The 17,012-nt window shown below is 40.3% G+C and overlaps 1 protein-coding gene across 3 annotated transcripts in view; it reads right to left on the bottom strand.

The window, feature by feature from the left end:
* Positions 1-16,783, bottom strand: part of abhd6a (abhydrolase domain containing 6, acylglycerol lipase a) — a 56,110-nt gene extending 39,327 nt beyond the window's left edge. Inside the window, exons 1-3 of one of the 3 annotated variants that reach the window (XM_039771579.1) lie at positions 16,686-16,783; positions 14,254-14,383; positions 1,702-1,827 (exon numbers count right to left, since the gene is read on the bottom strand). In XM_039771579.1, coding sequence (XP_039627513.1) covers positions 1,702-1,820 — 119 coding nt within the window. In that variant the 5' untranslated portion in view covers positions 1,821-1,827; positions 14,254-14,383; positions 16,686-16,783. Of the gene's footprint in view, positions 1-1,701; positions 1,828-14,253; positions 14,384-16,507; positions 16,649-16,685 lie in introns of those variants that run through there. The other 2 variants (XM_039771581.1, XM_039771580.1) reach the window with 2 other exon arrangements.
* Between the last annotated feature and the right edge of the window lie 229 nt (positions 16,784-17,012).

Here is a 17,012-nt window from a genome sequence, read left to right as displayed (position 1 = left end):
CTTGCACAAGGAGGACAAGACACAAAAGGTCATCGCTAAAGAGGCTGGCTGTTCACAGAGCTCTGTGTCCAAGCACATTAATAGAGAGGCGAAGGGAAGGACAAGATGTGGTAGAAAAAAGTGTACAAGCAATAGGGATGACTGCTTGTACCCTGGAGAGGATTGTGAAACAAAACTGGGGGGGAGATTCACAAAGAGTGGACTGCAGTTGGAGTCAGTGCTTCAAGAACCACCAGGCACAGACGTATGCAAGACATGGGCTTCAGCTGTCGCATTTCTTGTGTCAAGTTAGTGTTGAACAAGAGACAGCGTCAGAAGCGTCTCGCCTGGACTGCTGCTGAGTGGTCCAAAGTTATGTTCTCTGATGAAAGTAAATTTTGCATTTCCTTTGGAAATCAAGATCCCAGAGTCTGGAGGAAGAGAGGAGAGGCACAGGATCCACGTTGCTTGAGGTCCAGTGTAAAGTTTCCACAGTCAGTGATGGTTTGGGGTGCCATGTCATCTGCTGGTTTTGGTCCATTGTGTTTTCTGAGGTCCAAGGTCAACGCAGCCGTCTACCAGGAAGTTTTAGAGCACTTCATGCTTCCTGCTGCTGACGAACTTTATGGAGATGCAGATTTCATTTTCCAACAGGACCTGGCACCTGCACACAGTGCCAAAGCTACCAGTACCTGGTTTAAGGACCATGGTATCCCTGTTCTTGATTGGCCAGCAAACTCGCCTGACCTTAACCCCATAGACAATCTATGGGGTATTGTGAAGAGGAAGATGCAATACGCCAGACCCAACAATTCAGAAGAGCTGAAGGCCACTATCAGAGCAACATGGGCTCTCATAACACCTGAGCAGTGCCACAGACTGATCGACTCCATGCCACGCCGCATTGCTGCAGTAATCCAGGCCAAAGGAGCCCCAAATAAATATTGAGTGCTGTACATGCTCATACTTTTCATGTTCATACCTTTCAGTTTCTAAAAATCCTTTTTTTGCCTTAATTGATATTCTAATTTTCCGAGATACTGAATTTGTGACTTTCATTAGTTGTCAGTTATAATCATCAAAATTAAAAGAAATAAACATTTGAAATGCATCAATCTGTGTGTAATGAATGAATCTAATATACAAGTTTCACTTTTTGAATGGAATTACTGAAATAAATCAACTTTGTCATGATATTCTAATTTTATGACCGGCACCTGTATTATTATGATGATATGCTGTTATTGAACAGGGGAAAAAAAATCCAACAAGACCCCTAGATAGATAGATAGATAGATAGATAGATAGATAGATAGATAGATAGATAGATAGATAGATAGATATTAGTGTAGTACGCAGGATAAGATAGATAGATAGATAGATAGATAGATAGATAGATAGATAGATAGATAGATAGATACTTTATTAATCCCAAGGGGAAATTCACAATTACTTCACAATTAATTCACAAATACTATACCTTTACCATTATGTGTTTGTCTCTAAATTCTTAAATTTTGTTCAGATCTTATTCATTTTATTTGAACCCACAGATGCCCCTGGAAGTTGAAGTACTTTTGCATATAAAGCCCTAATGATAGCATGATAGCAAGTCTCACAAGGTAGATCTACTGTAGCTGATGACCATTACCTCATGATATGTCTAAGGCAGCGTAGTGTTTGATAATATAAAACTAGCAACAGGAACACAACAGACATTACCAGTGATAGAAATTGATGAGTGCAGACGGCCATAGAAAGAAGCAGGCAATGAATGCCAAGATTGGAACAGCTAACATCCCACTGGCTGCGGCAATCATGCTAAACATGTCCAGATCCATGTTGTCTCTGTAACAGACAAGAAAATGTGACTTCTACAGTATTTGACTAGAGCGGCAGAGAAAGAAAAATAAGTGTTAGCACAAAAAAGTGTGGGTTTTAGTAAAGGTCAACAGCAATTTCTAAGATTCAAAAGAATTACTGTAACTGTTTATTAGCATTTTATCAATAATTAATAGCACTCCATGTTCAGAAGTGCAATTAACAGTATAAAAAAAAATTAATGAAACAATTCACTTGGAAGAACATAGAAAAGGCACTAAAATTCAGACAGAAAATTCACTTCATGTGGGTTTGTTGTAAAAGGATGGCAAGAAGCTGGAGCATATCCAAGCTGCTGTAGGCACAAGGCAGGTGCCAACACCAAACCGTACAGGTCATTAAAGACTTACTCACTAAAATTTATATCAGGACAACATCCAACCTAGCATGGACATCTATAAGATAAGAGAATAAACTAGAAGACCTGGAGAAAACATAGAAATGAGGAGAATGTGAAGATTCCAGATAGTGTGAGCAACTAGGATCAGCGCAGGTCACTTCCACGCTAATGATTCCCCTTTCCGATTGTTTGGGGCATCTGGAAAAAAAAAAGATTGTCTGGAGAAAAAAAGGTGAGCAGCGCTACCATCAGTCCTGTGTCAGGGCAACAGTAAAGCATCCTGAGACCATTTATGCCACGTGGGGTTGCTTCTCGGCCATGGCAGTGGGCTCACTCACAATTCTGCCCTAAGAAGACAGCCATGAATAAAGAATGGGACCAAAACATCCTCCGAGAGCAACTTCTCCCAACCATCCAAGAACAGTTTGGTGACCCAGAATGCCTTTTCCAGCACGATTGGCCATAAAGTGAGAACTAAGTGGCTCAGGTAACAAAACATCGAAATTTGGGGTCCATAGCCAGGAAACCCCCCAGACCTTAATCTCATTGAGAACTTGTGGTCAAGAGGTGGGTGGATAAACAAAAACCCACAAATTCTGACAAACCCCAAGCACTGATTCTGCAAGAATGGGCTGCCATTAGTCAGGATTGGGCCCAGAAGTTGATTGACAGACAACCTGCCAGGGTGAACTGCAGAGGTCTTGAAAAAGAAAGAAGGGCAACACTGCAAATATGGACTCTGTGCATAAACTTCATGTCATTGTCAATAAAAGCCTTTGAAACTTCTGAAATGCTTGTAATTCTACTTCAGTACACCAGAGAAACATCTGAGAAAAAGATCTAAAAACACTGAAGACGCAAACCTGTGAAAACCAAACACTTGGGTCATTCTTAAAACTTTTGGCCACGACTGTATGTGCCGAGTCTGTTCATCCAGACAGTGCAGCAAAGTAAATCTTAAGTCAACAGTGTAACACACAAAGTGGATGAGGAGAGGAGACTAAAAACTGTCACAAAACTCACAGTTAAAAGAATGAGAATGGCAATGTGGAATATACTAGAGAACAACCAGATGTTCAATTTGAAAGTAAAAACCAAGACTGAAAGAAATCGAAAATACACTGAGAAAAAGCTTTGGTCCATTAAAACTGAAAATGCATCACCAACACTTATATTTATAGAAACCTTTCATAAATACCATATAGCTCAAAGTGCTTACATCCAAAAGTGTTATCCACAAAAGCTGCAAAAGTAAAATGTCAATGAGCTAGCTGGACAGCTGGAGACATTTTTCCATCGATTACTTAATCTTGAACCCAATAATCACGGTTCATGCTCCATTTTATGAAGTCATATCAAGTAGGCAACTAAACCAGATACTGTATTTACGCATGTTCCACGCACACATTTTTTACCGAAAATTACATACACGAGGAAATGTAATTCTGTAATGTTGACTTCTTCTGCTTGGGCAAGTTCGGACTCTCTCTCGCTCGCTTGCTCGCCCTCTCTCTAAACGCCTCTTATACAATCACATTGCACGTCGTACACGGGGCAAAACGATTTTCGTGATTTTCTTTGTAACAATTAGGGTGCGTGTCTTACACGAGGAAATGTAATTCTGTAATGTTTGCTTCTTCTGCTTGGGCTCGCTCGCTCGCGCTCTCTCTCTCTCTCGCTTGCTCACGCTCTCTCTCTCTAAACGCTTCCTATACAATCACAACGAGCGTCATACGCGGGGCAAAACGATTTTCGTGATTTTCTTTGTAAAAATGAAGGGTGCGCATCTTACACGAGTTAATGTAATTCTGTAATGTTTCTTCTGCTTGGGCTCGCTCGCTCGCTCGCTTGCGCTCCTCTCTCTCTCTCGCTTGCTCACGCTCTCTCTCTCTCTCTAAACGCCTCCTATACAATCACATCGCACGTCGTACACGGGGCAAAACGATTTTCGTGATTTTCTTTGTAACAATTAGGGTGCATGTCTTACACGAGGAAATGTAATTCTGTAATGTTTGCTTCTTCTGCTTGGGCTCGCTTCGCTCGCGCTCTGTCTCTCTCTCGCTTGCTCACGCTCTCTCTCTCTCTCTAAACGCTTCCTATACAATCACAACGCACGTCGTACACGGGGCAAAACGATTTTCGTTGTAAAAATTAAGGGTGCGCGTCTTACACGAGTTAATGTAATTCTGCAATGTTTCTTCTGCTTGGGCTCGCTCGCTTGCTTGCGCTCTCTCTCTCTCTCTCTCTCTCTCTCGCTCGCTCTCTCTCTCTCTAAACGCTTCCTATACAATCACAGCGACGCCATTACGGGCAAAACGATTTTCGCGATTTTCTTTGTAAAAATTAGGGTGCGCGTCTTACACGATGGCGTGTGGTACACGAGCAAAAACGGTAGATTCATAAATGTTTTTGGCCACTGTAAATATTTTATTTCTTTATAGCTCGTTTTCCATCTGCCAATATTTTGGATGCTTTTTCTGAAGTGGCATGCTACTAAATAGTCTTTTGTAAACTTCAGAAACCGAATTAAGTAAATGTTCAAGATGTGCACGATTCTGAAAGAAATGAAGTAGTTAATCAAGAAAACAAATATTTTCAATTTACTTGAATTGCTCATTTTTGTAAAAAAAAAAAATGGAAAGAAAAGAGTATTTTTATTATAAATGCCCCCCCATGGTCTTCAACTAAAGTACACAGCTTCCCTAATCTGGTATCTTAGCCTACATTCACTTTACAGCATTTCAGAAAGTTGAAGGAAGTTTCATTTAACATTGAAGAATGAACAAAAAGCCAAGGCTTTCTCATAGCAGTCATTTACATTTGTTGCAGGATGTTGTGCATCTTTTATACACTCGTCCTCCTTCCCCATGAACGTTTTGGTAAAGATCGTTTTTATGTTCACACCAAATGTAACAATGATTTCTCATATATTTTTATGTATACAACTTCACAGTCCCTGCTAGAAGTTATTTATCAATAATTGTGAACCAAAGTCTCAATTATGTCACACTTTTAGACATTCAAAATGGATCATTCATAATGTTGTTATTAAAAACAAACACTGCATAGTTCAGACCTTTACAATAACTGTATGTACAAAATGAGTACGACTAGCACCAAGGTCAGAGTCAGTGCAGCTCTACAGTTTTGATCTTGCTGGTGCAGCATGCTAGAGTCAATCAATCAATCAATCAATCAACATTTATTTCTATAGCACATATTCATACAAAAAAATGTAGCTCAAAGTGCTTTACAAAATGAATAGAAAAATAGAAGACACAATAAAAGATAAACATAAGTCAACATTAATTAACATAGAATAAGAGTAAGGTCTGATGGCCAGGGTGGACAGAAAAAACAAAAAAATAAAATCTGTTGGGGTTCCAGACCAAGAGACTGCCCAGTCCCCTCTGGGCAATCTATCTAACATAAGTCAAACAGTCCTCTTTGTATTTAGGGTCAGCACACTTACACCAGCAGGAGGGCTTAAGTGGCTCATTTCTAAAGATTTCTCTGGCTTAAAGAAGCCTCAGACTTACCTTACTTTCGAACAAAGCACTTATTCACCTTTTTTTTTCTCTTCCATTAAATTGACTAAAAATTCTTTTTTGTGTGTGTTTTTCATCTTCAGATTTGCCGGTTAGGTTCAGGTCCATGATGCGTATGGTAATTGTTCAATAGAAGCAAAATTCCTCCAGTTAAATGGGAATAGTACAAGATTAATCAGCTACAAAACAAATTTAAGCAATGCCCCCGCAATGATTCAGAGTTCTGCACTAGAAATACTGGCATGGTCACTGTATGGAATTTGAATACTGCTTATGGATTACAAAGCTCCACTCTATCCTAGAACTCAGAATGCACCTCACCTTACACTTCAAATTGTAACCTTACAGTTGTGCTTGAAAGTTTGTGAACCCTTTAGAATTTTCTACATTTCTGCATAAATATGACCTAAAACATCATCAGATTTTCACTCAAGTCCTAAAAGTAGATAAAGAGAAACCAGTTAAACAAATGAGACAAAAATATTAGACTTGGTCATTTATTTATTAAGGAAAATGATTGAATATTACATATTTGTGAGTGGCAAAAGTATGTGAACCTCACAGATTAGCAGTTAGTTTGAAAGTGAAATTCGACTCCGGTGTTTTCAATCAATGGGATGCCAATCAGCTGTGAGTGGGCACCCCGTGTTATTTAAAGAACAGGATCTATCAAAGTCTGCTCTTCACAACACATGTCTGTAGAAGTGTATCATGGCACGAACAAAGGAGATTTCTGAGGACCTCACAAAAAGAGTTGTTGATGCTCATCAGGCTGGAAAAGGTTACAAAACCATCTGTAAAGAGTTTGGACTCCACCAATCCACAGTCAGACAGATTGTGTACAAATGGAGGAAATTCAAGACAATTGCTATCCTCCCCAGGGGTGGTCGACCAACAAAGATCACTCCAAGAGCAAGGCGTGTAATAGTCGGCGAGGTCACAAAGGACCCCAGGGTAACTTCTAAGCAACTGAAGGCCTCTCTCACATTGGCTAATGTTCATGTTCATGAGTCCACCATCAGGAGAACACTGAACAACAATGGTGTGCATGGTGGGTTTGCAAGGAGAAAGCCACTGCTCTCCAAAAAAAACATTGCTGTTCGTCTGCAGTTTGCTAAAGATCATGTGGAAAAACCAGAAGGCTATTGGAAGAATGTTTTGTGGATGGATGAGACCAAAATAGAACTTTTTGGTTTAAATGAAAAGCGTTATGTTTGGAGAAGGAAAACACTGCATTCCAGCATAAGAACCTCATCCCATCTGTGAAACATGGTGGTGGTAGTATCATGGTCTGGGCCTGTTTTGCTGCATCTGGGCCAGGACGGCTTGCCTTCATTGATGGAACAATGAATTCTGAATTATATCAGAGAATTCTAAAGGAAAATGTCAGGACATCTGTCTATGAACTGAATCTCAAGAGAAGGTGGGTCATGCAGCAAGACAACGACCCTAAGCACACAAGTCGTTCTACCAAAGAATGGTTAAAGAAGAATAAAGTGAATGTTCTGGAATGGCCAAGTCAAAGTCCTGACCTTAATCCAATCGAAATGTTGTGGAAGGACCTGAAGCGAGCAGTTCATGTGAGGAAACCCACCAACATCCCAGAGTTGAAGCTGTTCTGTATGGAGGAATGGGCGAAAATTCCTCCAAGCCGGTGTGCAGGAATGATCAAAAGTTACCGGAAACGTTTAGTTAGAACATTAGAACACTCTAGACGAGAAGAGGCCATTCAGCCCAACATAGCTCGCTAGTCCTGTCCACTTATTTCCTCCAAGAAAACATCAAGTCGAGTTTTAAAAGTCCCTAACGTCTTACTGTCTACCACACTACTTGGTAGCTTATTCCAAGTGTCTATCGATCTTTGTGTAAAGAAAAACTTCCTAATGTTTATGCGAAATTTACTCTTAACAAGTTTCCAACTGTGTCCCTGTGTTCTTGATGAACTCATTTTAAAATACAAGTCTCGATCCACTGTACTAATTCCCTTCATAATTTTAAACACTTCAATCATGTCACCTCTTAATCTTCTTTTGCTTAAACTGTAAAGGCTCAGCTCTTTTAATCTTTCCTCATAATTCAACCCCTGTAGCACCTGGAATCAGCCTAGTTGCTCTTCTCTGGACCTTCTCTAGTGCTGCTATGTCCTTTTTGTAGCCTGGAGACCAAAACTGCACACAGTACTCAAGATGAGGCCTCACCAGTGCATTATAAAGGTTGAGCATAACCTCCTTGGACTTGTACTCCACACATCAAGGCGCTATATAACCTAACATTCTGTTAGCCTTCTTAATGGCTTCTGAACACTGTTGGAAGTTGATAGCTTAGAGTCCACTATGACTCCTAAATCCTTCTCATAAGGTGTACTCTCGATTTTCCAACCGCCCATTGTGTATTCAAACCTAATATTTTTACTTCCTATGTGTAATACTTTACATTTACTGACATTAAATTTCATCTGCCACAAATCTGCCCAAGCCTGTATGCTATCCAAGTCCTTCTGTAATGATATAACGGATTCCAAATTATCTGCTAATCCACCTATCTTGGTATCATCTGCAAACTTAACCAGCTTGTTACTTATATTCCTATCTAAATCATTTATATATATTAAAAATAGCAGCGGCCTAGCACTGACCCCAACTGGAACACCACTCTTAACATCGGCCAGTTCTGATGAGGTTCCTCACACCATCACCCTCTGCTTCCTGTGTCTGAGCCAATTCTGCACCCATCTAAAAACATCACCCTGAACTCCCACTTCTTTTAACTTGATGCCCAACCTCTCATGTGGCACCTTATCAAATGCTTTCTGAAAGTCCAGATAAATAATATCATAAGCTCCACTTTGATCGTATCCTTTTGTTGCCTCCTCATAGAATTCCAACATGTTAGTAAAACACGACCTCCCTCTTCTGAACCCATGCTGACTGTTCAGAATAACTCCTGTCCTTGCCATGTGTTGCTCAATCTTATCCTTAATTCCTTCCATTAATTTTCCTGTGATGCTTGTTAAGCTTACTGGCCTATAGTTGCTTGGATCTGCCCTGTCACCATTTTTATATAATGGGATGATATTTGCCATTTTCCAGTCCTTCAGAATCTCTCCAGAAGAACTTAAGAACTTAAGAACACGAGGATAAATATTATCTGGGCCTGGTGATTTGTTTGATTTCATCTTATTTAATCTGAGCAGCACTTCTCCCTCTACAATTTCCAAATCCCTCAGTACCTCCTTAGTAGTTGTTTACCTCTGGCAGGTTATCCACTTGCTCACTTGTAAACACCTCAGAAAAATGTAAGTTTAGGGCATCTGCTATTTCATTGTCTGTATCTTTTAATTCCCTTTACTATTCCTGATGAACTTGACCTCCTCCTTAACTGTTCTTTTACTACTAAAATACTGAAAGAATCTCTTGGGGTCTTCTTTCTCCTTATCTGCTATATTCCTCTCCAACTGTCTTTTAGCCTCTCTGATATCCTTCTTAATGGTTGCCCTCATGTTCTCATATGCTACATTCTCTTTGCAGTCATTAGTCTTATATGCCTTATACAGCAGTTTTTCCTTTGCAACTTCTTTTTTAAATCTTTATTAATCCATCGTGGAGTTTTTTAGTTTCCTATTACTTCCAAATTTAGGTATGTATCTGTCCTGCATTACATGTAAAACATTTTAAACCTGTTCCACTGCTCCTCGACTGTCTCCACATTTAAAAGCTTATCCCAGTCTATCCTACTTAGACTTTGTCGCATCTGCTCAAAATTAGCCCTACTAAAGTTCAACTTAACAATTTTAGTCTTTGCATCTGTACTCTTACAAAATACTGAGAATTGTATTACATTATGGTCACTTGACCCTAGTGGTTCAATCACCTCTACACCCTCAATTCTATCCTGATTATTACAGAATACTAAATCCAGACAGGCTTCACCCCTTGTTGGTGCTTTAACATGCTGTGTTAAAAACAGTCGCTGATTACTTCTAAAACTCCTGCTCTTGTGCTCCTCCATCTGTAAGGTTATCCCAGTTAATATTTGGATAATTAAAGTCCCCATGACTATAATATCCCCTGTAAACTTGCCTTTTGATATTACTAAAAGATGTGTGTTGAAATTACTGTCTGAATTGGGTGGTCTATAACACACTCCTAAAATGAGACCTTTTCCCTAATATTTTCCAGGCGAAGCCACATGTCCTCACTAAGATGGGGCTCATCATCCAACTGAAGATGACTTACATTTAATTCCTGTTTGGCATAAACAGCAACCCCACCTCCTTTTCTGTTCTGTCTATCCTTCCTAAAAATGTGTATCCCTCTATGTTACACTCATCCCCATCTTTGTTATTTAGCCAGGTTTCCGTTATTGCTATAATATCATAATTATGCTCTGCTACATACAACTCCAACTCACTTACCTTATTTTTGATACTTCTAGCATTAAGGCAAGCTATTTTTAATGTGTTAATCCTTCTACTTTACGTGTTTGCTTAAAATTTACATTACTATGCATTTTTATTTCTACACCATTGTTTGTTCTTCCATGTATAGATCTAAATCTGGCCTGTCCTAAACTCCCTGCCCCCCATTCCCTAGTTTAAACAATCCTCGACTAGCCTACACATACGCCTCCCCAATACATTGGTGCCCCTCCGTTCAGATGTAACCCGTCACAGTGGAACAGGTCCCATCTGTTCCAAAAGGAGGCCCAATGCCCCATAAACCTATACCCTTCTACCCTGCACCAAGATTTGAGCCACGCTTAAGCCTTCTAATCTCCTCAATCTTACCTGGACTGGCGTGGCACAGGCAGAACTTCGAGAAGACTACCTTGTCAGTTCTGCTCCTCAGCTTGGTACCTAACTCTTTGAATTTGGATCGCAGAACTGACAGACTACCCTTATGTATGTCATTTGTTCCAACGTGGACAATGACAACTGGATCCACCCGCTCTGGCCAAGAGCCTATCCACCCTTCCAGGAGGTCTCCCACCTGTGCTCCCGGAAGGCAACACACCGTGCGAAGACTCTCTCTCTCTGGAGCACACCTGCACTTCAATCCCCCTAATGATTGAGTCCCCAACTATCACTACCTCTCTCTTTTGGGAACTGGTTTTGAGGTGGCCCGTTGGGGCTCCTCAACCCTGCCTACCACCTCAGAATTATAAGAGTCACCATCCAGCTCCGCAAGGACATGATAACGTTAGACACTTCTAATTCTGGGGTTGATGCCCCCGGACAGTGTGCACCCTTTACCTTACGCCTTGTGACCGTGACCCACCTACCTCTGGAATCTCCTCCCCGCCACCTTAGGGGTGCACACTATCTCTAAAGGACACCTGGGCCAAGTCCGCCAATTCTCTATTACAACGCAGGTCAGCCAACTCCTCCTCCAGTTCAGCGACCCTGAGCTCGAGGTGCTGGATCAGCTGGCATCTCTTGCAGATGTAGCCCTCATAGACAACTGGCTCTTCCAAACCATCATCTAAAAAGTCCAACATCCAACAGGACTTGCATTGCACTGGCCTCATTATTAAAATTTGACTTTGGGATTACTAAGCTGCCTTAACTATTTTTTTTTTTCTTAAAATTAAATTTCTTCTTCTTTCAGCTGCTCCTTAACTTAAATGGTAACACTAAGATCTGCTACAGATATTTTACACCTTTTCCCCTTAAGCTCCTGTCCTGTTCTCCCTCTCAGCTGCCTGCTATTTGCCTTTCTATGAGGTTAACTTTACTTTTCTCTGTCTCTTCTCCTAACTTTGCGCTCTTCTTACTTATAAGCTCTTCACTCGCACTGTTTGTATTCCCCCGTATTAATGAACCAATACGCTGTCGCCCACTTAACTGTTCTGCCTCTGGACGGCTAAGGACTGTTTAATCTAAAATAAACAAATAAATAAAACTTTACTACCTTATTTGCTCCTACTGCTCCTTGTGCCTGATCGGTGTCTTAACGCAGGCCGCTTACCTGCGCACTACTGAGCCTTCCACCTTTAACTGCTTTGAAGTCAGCCGCGGCCTTTTTTTCTTTTTCTTTAAACTAACGACGCGAATGCCGATATCAGTTACTACTGCCTTTCTACCCTGCCTGATCGATGCTAATTCAAATACAGATAACAAGAAAGAACAAGTACAAATAACTTTTCCAAGCGCACTTCCAAACACCCAGCTACTTTTGCTCTTGTGCGGGCGAAAAAAAAAGCAAAAAAAAACCCTTCTAAAGGGAAAAAAGCTTTAAAAATTCCCACACGGTTCCTTAGAGGCAACCAAAACCCAAGTTTTTAAGAGCAAAATGTATTTTTTTTTATTTAAATCTCACACCACAGAACAAAACAAGTTGCAGTTATTGCTGCAAAGGGGGGTCACAGCAGATACTGAAAGCAAAGGTTCACATACTTTAGCCACTCACAAACATGTAATATTCGATCATTTTTCTTAATAAATAAATGACCAAGCATAATATTTTTGTCTCATTTGTTTAACTGGTTTCTCTTTATCTACGTTTAGGACTTGAGTGAAAAATCTCATGATGTTTTAGGTCATATTTATGCAGAAATATAGAAAATGCTAAAGGGTTCACAAACTTTCAAGCACAGCTGTAGATCTTCAAATGAGGTTCTGCTTATAATTCCAAGAGCTAAACTTAAAAGAAGTGGTGAGACGGCCTTCTGTGGTTACGCACCTAAAATCTGGAATAGCTGACCGATAGAAATCCTCCAGGCTGATACGGTGGAGCACTTTAAAAAACTGCTTAAAAACCCCATTATTTTAACATGGCTTTCTTATAACTTTATTTTAGTGTAACCCTGATATTCTGTATATTATTTTTATCATGACTCCACAGTCCATACTAACCCCTACTTTCTCTGCTGTTCTTTTTTCGTTTTTTCTTTGGTGATGATCTGTGCCACCACCACCTGATCAGGGCACCATGCAGTCCCAACATTGATAGATTGAAGGCCAGACGTCCACATGACCATCATCATTGTCTAAATCTTCCACGTGAAGCTTGAAGACCATGAGGACTGAATGAGATCATTGATGTTAGGTAGAATGCCCTGAGGGGACTGGGTGGTCTCATGGCCTTGGAACCCCTGCAGATTTTGTTGTTTTTTTTCTGTCCTCCATGGTCATTGGACCTTTATTCTTTTTTACTTAGTATTGCCTAATTTTATTTTTATATTTTTCTTTCTTCATCTTGTAAAGCACTTTGAGCTACACCATTTGTATGAAGACGTGCTATAGAAATAAATGTTGCTGTTGTTATCTGTACAGAATTTGAAATAGTCTCTCTACATTTGCGATGGTCTTCTCTGAGAACTCCAGTTTCCTCCCACATCCAAAAGACTCCCATGCTGGGAGAAGTGGAGAGTTTAATTTAGCACAAGTTAAAAATTTATGATACGAGTGACTGACGGAACTGCACAGCTTTGAGGTATGACTTGCACCTAAGGCTACCGTGTTCCTTACAATCTGTAATGACAAAAAGGGTTTCAGAAAATGGAAGATTAAAAGATTTTTTTATTCAATACTAGGGGGCCTGCCTGCTTTGCTCAACCACCCCCTCCCCCCGGGGCACGCGTCTCTGTTGTTGTGAATCGAGGGTGGCTGAACTCGCGCTAAGGAGATGTTGACTGATCAGCTGCTGGCTTTCTGCTAATGCTACCGAGCTTGTCGTGCTGCTCGTTGATCATTTAAAAGCCTGTGTCTCTCGCGGGGACGTTAAAGTATCTCTCGCGGGGACGTTAAAGTATCTCTCGCGGGGACGTTAAAGTATCTCTCGCGGGGACATTAAAGTATCTCTCGTAGGGACGTTAAAAGTATCTCTCGCGGGGACGTTAAAAGTATCTCTCGTGGGGACGTTAAGGTGTCTTCCGAGAAGATCACATATCGACCCAAGATTTTTTTATTATAATAGAGAGATAGGGCACTACAAATATGATTACAAAAGAAAAAGAGAAATAAAATGACATTAATAACTACTATGACTTTAAGCCTTTTTTTTCCCCCTTTTTAATTCTGTGTGCAACAGAGCCAGATCACTAACTAGAACAAACTGTATAAAACTGCTTGGGTCTTTTACGAGCCCCTTACTCATTTTAACTAGTGACCTACTAGGCACACAGCCCACTGACTGACCAAAGTCTCTCCGAGTACAGATTTTACATATAGGATAGTATTGCACAAGACAATAAAATTTAATAAAATATTAGCTTTGCTTTTTCCTACATTTGAAACCGTAAGAACACGAACATAAAGTGGCATGATGCAATAAAGCAAATCAGTGGTTTTGTCCTTTTAAGTGTAAAGTCAAATATGAAGAGGCACAATGGCAGTACAATTACAAATCTGTCATACAATATTACACGGCTAAATAAAGATGAAAAAACAAACCTGAAACAAAACACAGTTCAACCATATCCACATATCATCTACACACTTACAAAGTTAGTACAAATAAAATCATGCTAAACAATGCATTATTGAGGGCTATTTAGGAGGCCTACCTTTTTCTGTGTCAAGTCTTATAAATAGCAGCTAGCTTTAACAGACGAGTTGTAGATCAATAAATGTGGCTGCCCCAGCTGAGCTGCTGTATAAGCAGTTTTTGTAGGACACGTCCTAATCATGTAGCAACTGAAAGAAAAACATGTATAGAGCCATTTGTGTATGAAGTGGGTAATAAAGAATTACGTTCACAAACAGAGCAAGGAAACTACTGCAAAGTTGTTAACCCCAATACAGAATAAAACCTTTAAACTATGTAGTAATACAGTACTGCATATGAATAGGAAATGAGCAAATCACTTGACAGGAAAAGATAATCAGCTTGGAAACACTATTTGCAGACAAAGCAAACAGCCTGGTTATCACTTTTCATCCACTCCACTCCTCTCCTGGGTTCAGTCTGTGCTTATCCACTACAGAGTCAATGATCACAGACGCCTGTCCATTTTGCATCAGGGTTAAAGTAGAAAATGAACATGGAGGAGATGAAAAATGCACCAGACAACATGATCATGCATACCCACACACCTTAATGCATAATATAAGACTCCAGTCAATACAAGTGCACATGTTTGACCTGTGGGATAAAACATTAGAATCCACAGAATGAAGCCCTTAGGTGCAGCGCATACAGTAAGCACCACGGAGAAGGAATTTCAGCCGCACCTCAAGTCAGGTCCCAAGCACTTTAGCACCCACTGAATCACCACAACTGACCTCAACCAACTAAAGCTTATAAATAAGGAGGTGAGGTTTCTCATAACATTTGTTATTTGTCTAACTTTTATTAAACCATTAACTTTAACCACAAACTTTAAAAATCAATAAACAAACAGGTATCACTAGCTAAGCGGAGGTAAGGGACAATCCAACACGTGGCAAGAGGTAGAGCGACTCGAACGGAGGCTGGCATGTGAGTGAGGAGGGCCCCGCCAACCTCTGTCGTGGATTAGCACAAATAAATCACTCCTGCAAGCGAACTATGATACTTTGGGTGATGACAGAAGTCGCAAATCAACCGGAATGTTAAAGCAAATTATAGAAAAAAAAATCCCAATTTAAATCAGTTAAGTAGTTCTCTCATGAAAAGCGGACAGACATACAGAGAGATGTTGGATTTTATATATATAATCATCCAACCAACTGATGTGAATAGGTCCTACCACATCCAGATATCTGAAGGCCAAGCATACTGTAGAAACCATCGACACCTCCTTGACACCAAAGAAAACTCAAACACGTTTCGAGACATGGACTATCCTCGTGAGGTGCAGGACGACTCTGGGCAAATCAAACCTTCATCACCAACCATGAAGCACGCACCTCAGCCACAAAATGTAAAAATGTACCAAATGACTGTCCATCATTATACCACACAAGATCCGGACGTGCTGTCAAGCCTAGAAATACCTTGAATTTATAAATGTAAAGGGTATATAGCGATACATTTGTTGTTCAAAATTCATACTATTCTAAAATGTTTACTTTAAGTTGCAATTTATCTAGTTAAAGCATTACTTTCTAATAATAGCACATTTGGATGAAAATATGTTGGCGTTTATTGATAATTGATGCTCTTGCATTACCAATGTTGCCTGTACAGAAGACTTAGTTAAAAAACACATTTTATGTTTTTTTTTTTTGAGAAGAGGGATATAACATCTGCGGGGATGTCCGTTTTTTTAAATGCAGGGTTGAAGGGATTAGCCGTATAGTATGGGATGTATGTGTATTATCGTTTGAAATAACGAAGTAAACGGGACATGCAATAAGCCATCCTGTTATTGCGAGTCTTTTTTACAGAATAAAAGAAGAATATATAATTTTCTTAATGAGACCGAGTTGCCATGCTAGTAGTTAACAGTTCGATTCCTACTGATAGATAGATAGATAGATAGATAGATAGATAGATAGATAGATAGATAGATAGATAGATAGATAGATAGATAGATAGGAATAAGCCAAAACGTTCATTATGGACAACGTATAAATAAAGTAATGCGGTTAAAAATGACTGGTTCTGATTGTCTTTATTTTTTGGATTTAGAACAAAGTCACCTCACACTCATCTTGTCGACATACACATGATTGCATATAACAGTCCGAAGTTCACGCTGCGTCTTTAAGGTTAAACACATGTAAATTGTCTTTTTTGAGACCACTAAATCAGTGCAAAACAAACGATTTAATTATTAAAGACAGCGAAGCAATAACTATGACCTCTAAACATTCTGCCAATTTGATTTTACTAACCGTCAAGCAATCGTTGACCCTGTCAGTCTGTCCCGTGATTGCGAGGCTCTGTCACAAAAGCTCACCTGTCCGCCCCCATTCTGACTCCTCCGCCTCACACGTGCAGCCACGTCGACACGGACACCCCCAGTAACACCTAGTAGCAGTCATGATCATTAAACGTGACAGGACGCTTTACCTGCAATGACCGTAATGTCACCAGAGTCCACGTTATCACCGCGGAATACGTAGCTCAACTCGTCCCATTTTCTAGATGACTCTGCTGTCAAACCCGACTGTCAGTGCGGTGCGCATGCGTAGCGCGTGCACTCTCTTAGCACGCCGTGCGCGCCCACGTTACTGTAGCGCGCGCGGTTGATCCTGCTTGAACTGTGCAGGCGCCGTTAACGTGACGGCAGGCGAGCAAACCGAAGGAACTTCGAAACCTGTTGTTTCTGTAAGACTTCCGTGAGCTTATGGTTTATGATATTGCAGAACAGATCATCTATGAAGAAATAGTAGGCAA

This window comes from Polypterus senegalus, chromosome 12 (assembly GCF_016835505.1).
Source record: "Polypterus senegalus isolate Bchr_013 chromosome 12, ASM1683550v1, whole genome shotgun sequence".
Lineage (NCBI taxonomy): Eukaryota > Metazoa > Chordata > Cladistia > Polypteriformes > Polypteridae > Polypterus > Polypterus senegalus.
This window is presented reverse-complemented; position numbering and strand designations above follow the sequence as displayed.